The sequence below is a fragment of the Bolinopsis microptera genome, chromosome 9 (assembly GCF_026151205.1).
Source record: "Bolinopsis microptera isolate Bmic1 chromosome 9, MBARI_Bmic_1.0, whole genome shotgun sequence".
NCBI classification, from domain to species: domain Eukaryota; kingdom Metazoa; phylum Ctenophora; class Tentaculata; order Lobata; family Bolinopsidae; genus Bolinopsis; species Bolinopsis microptera.
The window spans coordinates 10,860,188-10,873,215 of NC_087080.1; the positions used below are offsets into that span (position 1 = coordinate 10,860,188).

The 13,028-nt window shown below is 36.9% G+C and overlaps 2 protein-coding genes across 3 annotated transcripts in view; both read left to right on the forward strand.

Annotated features, from left to right (window-relative positions):
* The first annotated feature begins 10,886 nt into the window (after positions 1-10,886).
* Positions 10,887-12,032, forward strand: LOC134820359 (uncharacterized). Its single transcript, XM_063830720.1, has one exon. The coding sequence runs from the start codon at positions 10,892-10,894 to the stop codon at positions 11,792-11,794; it is 903 nt and encodes a 300-aa protein (XP_063686790.1). The 5' UTR covers positions 10,887-10,891; the 3' UTR covers positions 11,795-12,032.
* Positions 12,033-12,071: 39 nt separating this feature from the next.
* The window catches only part of LOC134820354 (nucleoporin NUP188-like), a 40,367-nt gene continuing 39,410 nt past the window's right edge, over positions 12,072-13,028 (forward strand). For both annotated transcript variants that reach the window (XM_063830665.1, XM_063830666.1), the window contains exon 1: positions 12,072-13,011. In XM_063830665.1, coding sequence (XP_063686735.1) covers positions 12,157-13,011 — 855 coding nt within the window. In that variant the 5' untranslated portion in view covers positions 12,072-12,156. The remainder of the gene's footprint in view (positions 13,012-13,028) is intronic.

The following is a 13,028-nucleotide window of genomic DNA, read 5'->3' on the forward strand; positions in this document are numbered from 1 at the left end:
GTGAGAGGGTGAAATGAGGCTAACAAGTATACTTTTGTGTATATTTTCGAGCATGTTCGGTATTGTGACTATCTAATGTGTCAACAATAAAAATTTATTCATCCTCTTCAAGCTCAACATTTCAGAAATCGCAGAGTCTTCTTGTAGAAGGCCAAAATGAGGCTAATAAATGATTCGACCGCATTTTAAGTTTTAACTTTAATGTACGGAAACATGTTATAGACCCACTATAAAACTTGTAATTGTAGCCCGAAGGTTATTGAGACTTTATTGAAACTTATTTGAGGTTGGATTGAGGCTACCTTCCCTCCTTGAGGCAAAATTGAGGCTAACAGATACACTACGCAGACAATTGTCACTGTGCCAGCTATCAAGTAGTTGCTGAGCAGCAGCAGCAGTTAAATGAAGAAAATGAAGTTGAGGAAGGAAATGTATTAGAGCTGTTGGCTAGAGTAGGCCCCTTACTTCTATGGAGCTCCCTGGCCAATTGCTCTGGCAATGTTCTCCATGGGGCCATGTAATATCACATGATCTGATATCATGCCAAATTAGACTCTAAACTATAAAGTATAATATTAAAATGGAACTGTTTGAGAAAAAACATTTTTCGTTACTTGGAAAGAGAAAACTTACTCAACTGTCAGCATAACGAATCAGACGTACCTTAATCTTACATGTACTTGTGACGGTCTTGTTTTGTATTTAACTCTGCTGAAGAAGCAATTCCCTAATGCTGAAATCGTCACTTATTACCTTGGAAGTGATCAGAATGAGCAGCTGTTTGCATTTATTCGGGTTTCTTTTTCATCTGGTCGCTCAAGAAATATGGATGCGATAACTATGGCCCATGGAATGGAGAGAAAGAATGTGTACAGTGCTTTATCATTACATGAAGACACATCTGCAATTGCACATGCACGTGAAGTACAGTTTTGCAATTTGCATCCTACAGTTCACCTCAAAAAGGTTAAATCTGCAGGCCAGAAAGCAGAACGAGTGAAATGGACTGGTGGTATGATAAGCCTAGGCAAGTTGGCAAAAACGCTGGACAGGGCATCGAGGGACTGCATTCGAGAAGGGAAAAGAAACAATTTCCCTGTGTTCGCCGCAGTCGCAGATCCTGAAGAACGGAGTGGGAAGCCAATCGTCCATGGCCAAGAACTTTCTTGGGAAGCTGTAGATGACGAAGCTGGATGCCTCGAGGATGAGGACGACTTAGCTTATGAGGTAGAACCTGGAGTTGATGATTGTGATGATGGAGAAACGATATCAACAGATAAGTATGGAACACTTTCCTTCCGGTATTTTGAGACACTCACGCTCAATGGAGGAAGAAGCACTTTATCAACAAAATCTCGTCTTTCAAGATTCAAGGGGGACGCGTTTGGAGTGTCTTCTGATGTTCGCTTATACAATCAACCTGAATGCGGATGTTCAACAGTTTTGAAAGCTGGCAGTACAGAAACTCTTAAAGTCTTCAAATCTCAGCAGGACTTTGCAACAGGAGTGGTTAGATTTATTTCTTATAAGTCATGCCCGATGAAGTACTACTGCCAGGAACATAGCCTAATCAATGGATCTCCTAATGTTTGGCTACTCGTCGAAGACAAATACATCAGATGCATTGTTCCTTGATGACATTCAAAATCGTTGTGTTGTCAATGTTTGTATTCTGTACATTTTGAACATCTCACAATTTGCTTTTCTTGAATAGTGAAATGTTTGGTACATATTTGATATAATACATTTCTATTTTCTTTATTTGTCATATGAATCTTTGACTTTAACGATCATTCCAAGCGTTATAAAGCATGAAACATGTCTCTTATTCAAGTACTAATAATATTTGCGAATTTAAAGTCATCCTAAAGGTCAAATATGAAGACCTAAATTCATGGCATAAATTGGCATAAATGGAGAATTGGCCAAACAAAATTTCCATTTATGCCATGAAATTTCTATGCCATTTGATGATTTTTATGCCATTCTTCTCCATTCTATGCCATTGGTACCCCCCCTAATGGATCCTAAGATCGTTTCGAAATTCCATTACTAGTTTCTTTGAAGTAAGGTTCTCCTAAAATTTCCTCATTTAGCTATCACATATCACTATGAGTGATATACTGATATAATTATACCAAGAGATTTCCATACTTGCAGGAAAACGAAAGTATTTCTGATTATAAATCAGCATTGATTATGCAAGAAATTGAGTTGATCTAAAACAAAATGTCCAGAAAAATAACGAAACAATGCAGATAAATACATTTAAGTAGCAGCAAAAATACCCAATCGTGAAAGCTTGTTAACAGTAAATCGGTAATTGGTGATGACATATGCGTATTTGTGTAAACAAAGAACGGGCAGGCTGCCAATTTCCTGGTCGAGTAATTTTGGCAGCTACAGAGGCAAAGTAGTAAAACTAAAAGTACCAAACTAAACAGTACATTAACTAATATAATAATATATAATAACTAGTAGTTATTTAATTTATATCAACTGGATCCTGTGTGCTCCGAGCGTGCTGTGCATAGTGCAATAGTGCACAGTTCGAACTTAAACGTGGAAGTGTTGAAACTCTATACCCTTCAGTGGATCTCCCATTTTTAGCAGAAACATTCATCCCGGTTTATGGAAAGCGAGTTTCTAGGTTGTAGGTGTTCTACTAATTTGGTAGTTTGTAGCTGTATATTGTAGTGCTTCTTTCTTCAAGTATGATCTCAACGTTAAATAACTTAAGAAACGCCCGTAAATTTTTACGTGCATGTAGTCGAATGCTGATTAGCGATGTCTCCAATTCCAAATTATTTTCGCCCCAAAACTAAGTCATGTTAAACTCAGGGGTCTTCTGTATTTTAACTTTGCGATAGGATTAAAAGATTTGCAAACATTTGGAACGGACTAAACCCTCGAACTTTAACAACGCCTTGATTGGAACTCAGAGAGTTTAGCATTTAGATTTGGAATATTTCCACCAAATCAGGATCTTTCATTCCTTGAAGCAACAATCCAAAATAGAAGATTGTGTGCATCATAATATGAATTTCTTTTCACTATTATGTATTACAGACGTAGCACTGTGATAGAAATAGACAACATTAATGCGTATTAATTTCTGTCTATTTTTACTGGGCAACGAGAAGGTTTAAGACAAAATGTCTATATTGTGAAGCAAAATGTTGGGTTTGTGATAAGCGTACGGTAGGGAACTAAATAAAAAATACTCGGTAATTGCACTCTAAGTCTAAAAGTTTTATTAAGCGTACCACTGGCACTACTCACGACAACACGAACGAAGTGCTTTTCTAATCGAAAGAAATTACAAATATTATGAAGCATTTGCATTATTCATAATTTTGATAAATTAAGGTTTGATTTAGCTAAGTTGCTTGCTTAAATTTTCATGGAAAATATTCTGGAATCATATTTATCACTGATACTCCGATACGAGCTACAGTGGTGGGGGGGGATAGGCTCCAAGGGTGTTCTGTAGAGATATTCCTACTATTCTACTAGTAGTAGTACTACTACTAGGAATCCGACTGACTTAGTGACTGAGAACTGAAGACATATAATGACCATTCATTTACGTACGTCGTACGACTACAGTCATTCGTCTGCAGATGAGTTTCAGATTCGCCTACATATGCATGTCACAGAATAATTCGACCTTGACTCTAATTCTTAGACTGATGTTCATGATGAGGATTTCCTTGCGAAAGCACATTAAACATATGCAACAGCAGCAACATTACAATTAATTACTGATTTACACAGAGGCTTAAATCTCGTTTCGGAATGGTAATTAATGATTAAAACTCTCACAAAACTACAGCATACAGCATCATATCCTGAACATTACAAAGTATTTATTTTACTAAACAAATCAAATTACACCAAAACGAACTGATGTCACAGCTGCCAAAGAAATGCCAAATTGTCGAGATCACAGAAAAATGAGGTGTACGTGACGCCGTGATGTACAATAAAGAATATAGTCAGTACAAGTCACACTGGTCAAACAAAGTGTCGACCATACTAAACAGGTCACTGTAATAAAAGTATACAACTTCCGAAACTTCATATGTCAACGTGTCTGTCGAGTAGTCAGAAACTAGGAGGGAGCAGCTAGTAAGATGGGGTGAGGATACAAAGTCGGGGAATCAGCTCAAATGTAGGTATACTTAGAAAGTAGGTAGTGTGACTGGTGAGTAGATTCTGATATACGCCATTGTATTTGCATTTTGCACAGTGTTGATGAATAATGCATTGGAAAGGTATCGTGGATTACTGAATGTTGTGTTGTGTGTGATGTTTTCGTTTGAAGCTTGAGGTATAACGTAATCAGTATGAGTAATAAATGTATACTTGTAATTAATTAAAACACGTATGCACGACAAAAGAAGCCTTCAGAGTTTAGATCGCTTGCTTTTATAATAATGCCCGTATGATTTTAAAATTACAATATACAGTTACATAAAGTTAATTACAACCACGTTGACGTAGTACGCAACAGCCAGGAAGGGCTACTCACAAATTTATAATTAATTATTAATAACGCGAACGCAGCTTTTAATTGTGAATACAACGGTTGCCGATATAGATTTTATTTATAAATCTTTTGTTACTTTTCAATAGTGACATTTCATAGGTTTGCCTAACACTCAAACGTTACAATTGTAATACATAGCATTAGCAAAACGATACAATATCCATTCATAGCAAATAATATTGATAACTACAATTAAATAAGTTCTCAAACATCAACTAGGTGTTTATTTAAAATTTTCGAATGATTTTAGGTAATGTTGGTTTTAATTTCGAGCGAATGCCGTTCAGTTTTCGTTTTAAGAGGAGCAAAACAAATTGAAGTATCCAAAGTCAAAATCTCGGAGAAAGCTTTGAAAAATGGACAATCACCGAAATGGGACAAGTATGCGACACTTTCTTTGACCGAAATTTCACTGTTTTGGTGGAATTATTGTACAAAGACAAGTTTACTGTGTGACAACACATAAATAATAAATATAATTGCAAATTTAGGTACCGGATGCAATATTTTAATTTACAGAAAAACAAAACTTTGAAAATGGACAATATCACCAAACAGTAATACTAGTATTTCAGTCCCATTTTCAAATATGAGCGGAACTTCACCATTTTGACGTACCACGTAATTTGTCCAGCGATCAATTATTGACTTCATCGAGGATGACAAAAGATACAATTAAGGTTTTGAAAAATATCAGTTATATTCGAGGAAAAAGTTTTGAAATTAATGGACAATATAATATAAATAACTTATTAGAGGCCATCCGCCATCTATTTAGCCTTGGGGCGGGTTTTCAGACCACCCTCGCGATCCGTGCGTGCTAATAATTTGAAATCACTTTACACTCGATCTTCGAAATTTGTCTAAAAGGGCCCCCGACAGTTGAAACCAACTTGGATCGATGTGCGATGTATTCAGTATTTTCAAACACTGATTCCAATTATTACCCCCCATGACATATCACATTGACATAGGGTTAAATGTTCTCCTCGCGAGATATCGACGAAGAACTGTTTCGATCATCACGTAATATGACTTTGCCCCACCTGTGCGTATAACTAAAATTAACTAAACTATAACATAGAAGGAAATTGCTTTAATTTCTCGTTAGGGTTTCGTCAAATGCTTTTGTTAGGAATTGGGTTAGGGTAAGGGTTGGGATCAAACAAAAGGGCTACCGTTTCGAATAATCGTTCAAGTGGCAAGACCAGCTAGAGAACGGGTTGCAAAAGTTACGTGACAGTTGACAGTCGACTGAAAAGTGTAAACTTAAAGTTATTAATTATTATTTATCATCCCGACTACAGACTAAACCGGTCGCGGTACGAGTTTAATACTTTATTTTTAGCGCTGCAATGCACTACTGCGGGCCGCGCCTTGTATAATAGCGCGATGCGTAACTGGGCTGCGCCGCGCACTCAATTATGCCTCTCGCAACTTGTATCACGTCATGACCCCCCATCGCCGTTTCACTATAGGAGCCACTCACTCGTGCGCGGCGGGTCATACAACGTATGACAACTCGCAACTTAACCACGCTACGATCGGCGAAATGCGCAACTCACCGAGCTGCGAAGAATTGACATCGTCAATTAAGCTTTGTAGGTTTATAACTTACCAGGACGCGCGCCGAGTTGGACTCCCTGACGGTCCTAATATTAAAAAATATATATTTTACGAGTATCACCCGTTATGGGCCGTGCTCAGTCTGTCATTCCGCCTAATCTCTATTTTATGTTTATGAACATGATAGCCTGCGGTCCCCAGATAAGTAGGTTTATAACCTACCAAGATGCGCGCCAAATAATTAAATTATTGGACTCGTCAACAATCTAATATTTGAAACAAATATTTATATTTTACGAGTATCACCCGTTAAATAATGTTAAGCAGCGCATGAAATAATGTTTTTCGCAACCTTCGTTAAATCGGCAAGAATCAAAATACATGATCATCACTGAACTGGGCCACGCCGAGCTGCAAAGGATCGACATTGCATTGTAAATCAAGTAGGAGCTAATTAATTTGGGACTTTTGCACATTTTATTTTTAGTATTTAAATGACATGTCCGATGTCATGAGCAATTGCAAATTTTCATATTTATTTTTAAAATGACTAATTCAATGGTGGTAAAAAAAGATTTTAAAACGAAACTAAAATGTTAGTTGTAGCGCGATGCACTACTGGGTCGCGCGCGCATCAAATAATGCTTCTCGCAACCACATCTTCGGTAGATCGGCGAGATGCACCACTGTGCCTCACCGAGCTGCGAAGGATTGACATCGTGAATCAAAAATGTTAGGTACGCCGCGCATATTTTCGCTTGCCTGGGAACCCCAGGCTATTATGTTCATAAACATAATATTCGGCGGAATGACAGGCTGAGCGCCGCCCAGCAAATTTTCGCTAATCTTCACCGTGTAAAATCGAGCGCTGAAGGAAAACCTTATTGTTTCATTGGTTGCATTTCGAAATTCCTTTTCCCTACCTTTGATTGTTGTTTCAATGTATAATTTGACTATTGATTAATTATTTTTTTGAAAAGGTCATTCAAACAATATATGTACATTCAATTGAATCAAGTGATGCAATTGGCAAAGCACAATACACAAGTAATTTCACTGCTACCAGTATTATATGAACACCCAGCTGTATTTCACTCTTGATTCTGATGACCCATCACAGCTAGAGCACAATATGGAACACTGTATGTCTGATATCAAGAAATGGATGACAAACAATTTCCTTCAACTGAATTCTTCTAAGACTGAAGTCATCGTTATATCCTCTAAATTTGACTCAAAAAATATTCCAGCTTCTCTACAGATTGTTAAGGATCAAGAGCCACATGTTGTTAGTGGAACTGTGAAGAGTCTTGGGCTGTATTTGGACAGTTATCTTTCAATGAGTGATCAGATTACGTCAGTGGTTCAAGCATGTAATATTCAGATCAGAAATTTGTGGTTTATTGCATCAAAACTGTCTTTTAACCTTAAGATTCAGCTTGTTCATGCTCTAGTACTCTCTAGAATTGATTATTGCAATAGCGTATATTTTGGACTGAGCTCTTATGACTTAAGTCGTTTACAGAAGGTGCAAAATTCTGCTGTAAGATTTATTTTCGGGAGAGGAAGAAAGGCACACACTACTCCACTACTTAAGAAAGTTCATTTTCTACCAGTTAGATTTAGAATAGATTTTAAGATTGCCCTACTTGCCTACAAGTGTTTAAATAATATAGCTCCTCCTTACTTAAAAGAGTTGATATCTCCTAGGCAGCAAAGTTTTAAAAATGTACGTCTTGATAATGATTATTTTTACCTTAGTTTTCCGCCCTCTCCTAACTATGTAAACACAGAGAAAGCTTTTAGTCACTGTGCAGTTAAAGTATTTAATTCCTTGCCATACGACATAAGATCAGCTGAGTCAGTTACATCTTTCAAGACCAAACTTAAAACATACTTCTTTTCTCTAGCATTTGATTGATTTTGCATTTACATAGATAAAATGAATTTGTCATGTCTAATTTTCAATTAAACTAAGCTCAGTTAATGTAAGAGCCGCTTTAGAAAGCACTGGAGTTTATCTCCAGGATTAAATTATATCGAGTTATATGATTTAGCTATAAGGCGGTTTATAAAAGTTGTATTTATTTATTATTATGAAATATAAACAACCAAATATATACATATCTACTCCATCACAGGGGCAGGGATGAGGTCGTAAGATACTTCTAATAGAGGGGTCCCATATTTTGTGTCTATTTTCTTTTTATCTTCAACAAGTAAAACAACTAAAAGCAGTGCGAGATCGTTTTGGTCGCCGCTGGACAGGGCATTCACAGATGTAAGGGTACTTCACCCTCAAGCCCAGTCCAACAGTGACAAGAGCATCTCACAGATGTACAAATTTCACGAGAAAAACAAAAAACGTGAGTACAATGACAGAGTCCTCAATGTAGAAAAGGCTACCTTCACACCACTGGTGTTCAGTACTACAGGAGGAATGGCAACTGAGGCTTCGCAGTTTCTAAAACATCTTGCTGAAAAGATCAGCCTAAAGAAAGGCCAACGGTATTGTGATGTGATGTCATTTGTCAGACGCAGACTGCGTTTTGATCTACTCAGAACCTGTATAATCTCTATCAGGGGGTACAGAGGTACCAGAACCCTTCCACCCACGGCAATAAGTGATTTGGACCTTAACCTGATCAACACTCTTAAACCCTCAAAGGTCATGGAGTGCTTGTTGGATGGGGGTCTAAACTGCTTTTTGTTGTGATGTGATTTAGTGGATTTTATATATATTATTACAAAGGGTTTTATTTTTACCTCAGTTTTTAAATTTGTACCATCTTTACAGAATTTTATATAGGGTCATTGCTATATCATGTGTATATTGTTTGAATATTCAGTAAAACTACAAATTACCTAAATATGGTGTTTCGCCAATAGTAATAAGTCATTTTATAAAAGAATTGTGATAGAATAATTTTTTTCCCTACTCTTGCCGAAGGCAAAAAGATCGTAGGGAATAAGTAATCGGGTTTGGATATATGAGGTGGCCCAATGGACCTGTGATGATGACAAAAGTCTGCTCCTTCGCAATATAGACCACCCCCCTATAATTAAGTGTATAGGAAGCGTCTGTTATGCTGCGTGCAACGCTAGCCATGTGTTAATTAATTACAGTGAAATTCCTCCTTCTCAAAGTTATTTTCCGCAATTTTCTGGATTCATTTATTGTTTATGCGCGGCGCTGCATTGGTCAAATAAATCGTCAAGTTTTACCATGCACGAATCCCACTCATATATAAAAAACATAGTATGTAAATATGGTGCAATTTTTCCTGTCACACTTTTCACTCAAAAGAATTAATGGTACAAGTACATCGTAGGGAAAATTGATTGTGCGTGGTTTAACCACGGCGAAATTCTTGTTACTACAGTAAAACCTTAATTTACCATCAGTCAAGGAGCAAGAAAAGTAGTAAGGTGAAACGTGTACGGTAAGTTGGGGTTTCGAATTATGAGACGAGTCGTAGTTGGATCATATTCTTTCTCTCCACACAATACCAGTGGCGTAACAACCGCCCCTGCTAACCCTGCTAGCAGGGGGGCGGCACCTTAGGGGGGCGGCATTTTCCTGGATTGTAGGTCTGATTTCACGGAAAAAGCGCCTTATTGGTGTACTACCCTGTCGAATTTAGCGTTCAGTCGACGTGAAAAAAATATTTGGGGTACCATTGTTGCTTCAGGGGGCGGCAAAAAGGTGTAGGGGGCGGCAAAAAAAGTACCCGACCTTTTTTTTTTTTTTTTTTTTTTTTTAGGGACACAAAATTTTAGGGGCGGAAAAGGGGCGGCAAATTTCAATCAGCAGGGGGGCGGCACAAAGTAACGTTACGCCACTGCACAATACTAGTTCCCAATTTTGTCTTCCTCCCTAAATCAGGGCTAAGCCGTATTGTAAAGGCCCTGTCGCTAACATCTGAAATTGGCTGGGAATCAACATTTTAAATGATGGTTTGGCTACCGTATCGTGTTCTGCTGATCTGTATTCTTTACTGCAGTAAATAGAGGTATCCATAACTGCCAAAACAGTAATGTCCATCAACAGGATTTAAACTCTGGGCGAGTTGTCTGGAGATTAAACCACTAGACCATGCTTCTGCTGTAAAGTGTGAAATATTTAGATTTGTGTATAGGTTTTAAGGTAGCTCTGCATCTGGCTACCTGTTAGACTCATGTTTTGTGCATGTAGGAATCTGGTAGCCACAGACATATAAAAGAATTACTGAAGTTGAGAATGAAGTTATATGACAAGAATCTAGTCTCATTATCACCCATGCTATAATTAGTTAGTTCCAGAGTTCAAAATTTCATTTAAAATATCGTCAAGGAACCTCATACCTAGATTCCTCACTTTCAGGTGATATCAAATTTAATTATTCAATCAAGTCATACAATTTAGTCATTCATATATTACACCTATATAGCTTGGACATTCCAGGCATCACTTATTTGTTTTGGGACACAAATGAACATATTAATGGTAGCAATGGCCCATATCTGTTACCTGTGTATTGTGCTCTGTCAATTGTATCACTCGATTTTATTGAATTTATCATTTTATAATTTACTCCTTCATTTAGTCGTTAAAGCAATACATTATTTTGTCATTTTTCAAAAATTTTGATGGAAAAAGAAGAGGTACAATAAATTAATGTTAATTATGTTAATATGGAAAATCGAGGTTTAAAAAAGTGTACAATATTAATTACAGATCATATCATATCATTTAAGCATTGACAACATTTCAATCTCTCACAGGTTGAAAAGATGACAGTTGATGAACAGTATGATCACTTTGCGGTATTATCATCAATGCTCCCAAAGATAATTCATCAGGAATACACTGAACAACAAGTGTCCAAGAAGTATCAACACAATCCTTCTGGTAATAAGAAACGAAAGTTGAAAGAAATTGTTAGTGAGAAAACTACAGCTGAAAGCCTTGAGGCAAATGATGAGGCAAGTAGCAAGGTAAAGAGCAAAAAAGCCAAAGTCATGAGTGTTGAAAAAGTTCAGTCACTAGATATATCAGAATTAAAAGAAAGGCTGCAGACAAAGATAAAGTTGGCTAAAGTTTCCAGAAATTATTCAGACTCAACTAAACTGAAAAGGAGAAAAGCAAATCGATTGCTGAAAGCCACGGAAAAGAAGGGCCAAAAGAAAACATTTGAGAAAGCAGTCAGGTTGGAAACTTCCATTCTTGATGATGACAAGAAAAAGACTAAGAGACCGTCAACAGATTTAGCTGTCACTACAAATATACAGTTCAGTAAATTTGAAACTAAAACAAAAGGTGAAGTTGATCTGCAGTCGGCAAAGAAAGGAAATAAGAAAAAGAATCTTGTCAAGATGTTAGATGAGGCTAAAAAGAAAAAGAAAGAGGTTTCCAAATTACAAAAATCAACTGATGTGAAATCTGTATCATTGCTACAAGATAAAGCCTGGTCCAAGGCGATTGCTATGGCTAAAGGTGAAAAGCAGAAGGACAATCCAGAGCTAATTGCCAAAACTATCAAGCGCAAAGAACATTCCAAGAAAAAATCCAATAAGGAATGGGATGTAAGAACAGGGGGACAGAAGAAACTTCAAAAGGATAAGCAGAAAAAGAGACAAGCCAATATTGAGAAACGTATCAAGGGTGGTGCAAAGGGTAAAAAACAGAAAAAGTGAGACTATGGGATTTTAAAATTGTTTAAGTTATTAATTTTAGAGGTTGAGAAGTTTGAGGTTTTTCTGCATCAATAATATCATTTTTAAGAGATGTGCCTTTTCCAAAATATATTGAATGACTAATTTCTCATAATTTTTACAGTGTCATTGTAATGTGCCTTACTAACAAGGTCATTGATCTACTCTTATTAAATTTGAAAAGATATTAGACTGAGTGAAAATTCTGTCAAAGTTGTTAGACCGACTATTATTAATTCTGTAAATTCAAGCCTCAATATTATTCTTAAAATGCTGCTTTACTTGAATTAGATACAATCATTCTACAATTTGATACTAAGGTAGATACTCATTTAGCAATCAATATGACTCGTTTATATCTCAATTCTTTTTCAGTGAAATTGTTGCTACATAGGATGGATTGTATTCAGTCTTTGTGGAGGGTCCTCAATGGTAACACTGCAATTAGAGAAGAAGAAAGTATTCTTGCGGAACTACGGAGGAATAGAGACAGAATATTGTCGGGAGTCTCTTTTTTCAAACCTCCTTCATCTGCAAGTAAAACTAAACTTGAAAACAACAAAACCATCAAAGGAAACAAACTTGATTTCGTTAAAAAGGCATCCATTTTGTTGAATCTCGATGAAGTGCAGTGTCTTGAGATCTTTCAGATGTATCTTGCAGTGGAGTACAAGGACACCCCAGCTTCCTTTAATAATGCGTTACAAAATGTGTTAAGTCAGCAGAACTTGCTCATACGACTTCTCCATTTTTACTTTGCAGAGCGACTGTCAAGTCTGAACTGCTTGAGCCACGTTTTGTCGCATTACAAAAACGAGGATCATCCTTTGTTCTCTGGACTAAAACAAGAAATCGAAGAAATGAACAAATCTGATATAAGACAGTCTATACTGGACCAAGTCAAGCAAATTCTTGTACCAGACTATTTTCACATAACCGCAGAAGATGAAAATATGTTATCTGGGCACTCGATAAAGACAATTTTCAGTTCACAACTAAAAAATGAAGTTGTAGTCATTCTAAGAACACTTTTAATTTACAATCATCACTTTCCACACTCAGCTGACAGCTATCTGAATCAGTGCAGGCTACTGTTCGGGCAGTTGTTGTCCAGTTCTGATGTAATGGCCGCAGGACTCAGTGTCATCTTGACATTTGATGGATTAGGCATGGAACACATCTTTGAACATTTTGAAAAGGTTTGATAAATTTTGCT

Bases quoted from the DNA above. Each gene is read 5' to 3' on its own strand.
- LOC134820359 (XM_063830720.1), top strand. From the start codon at position 10,892: ATGACAGTTGATGAACAGTATGATCACTTTGCGGTATTATCATCAATG.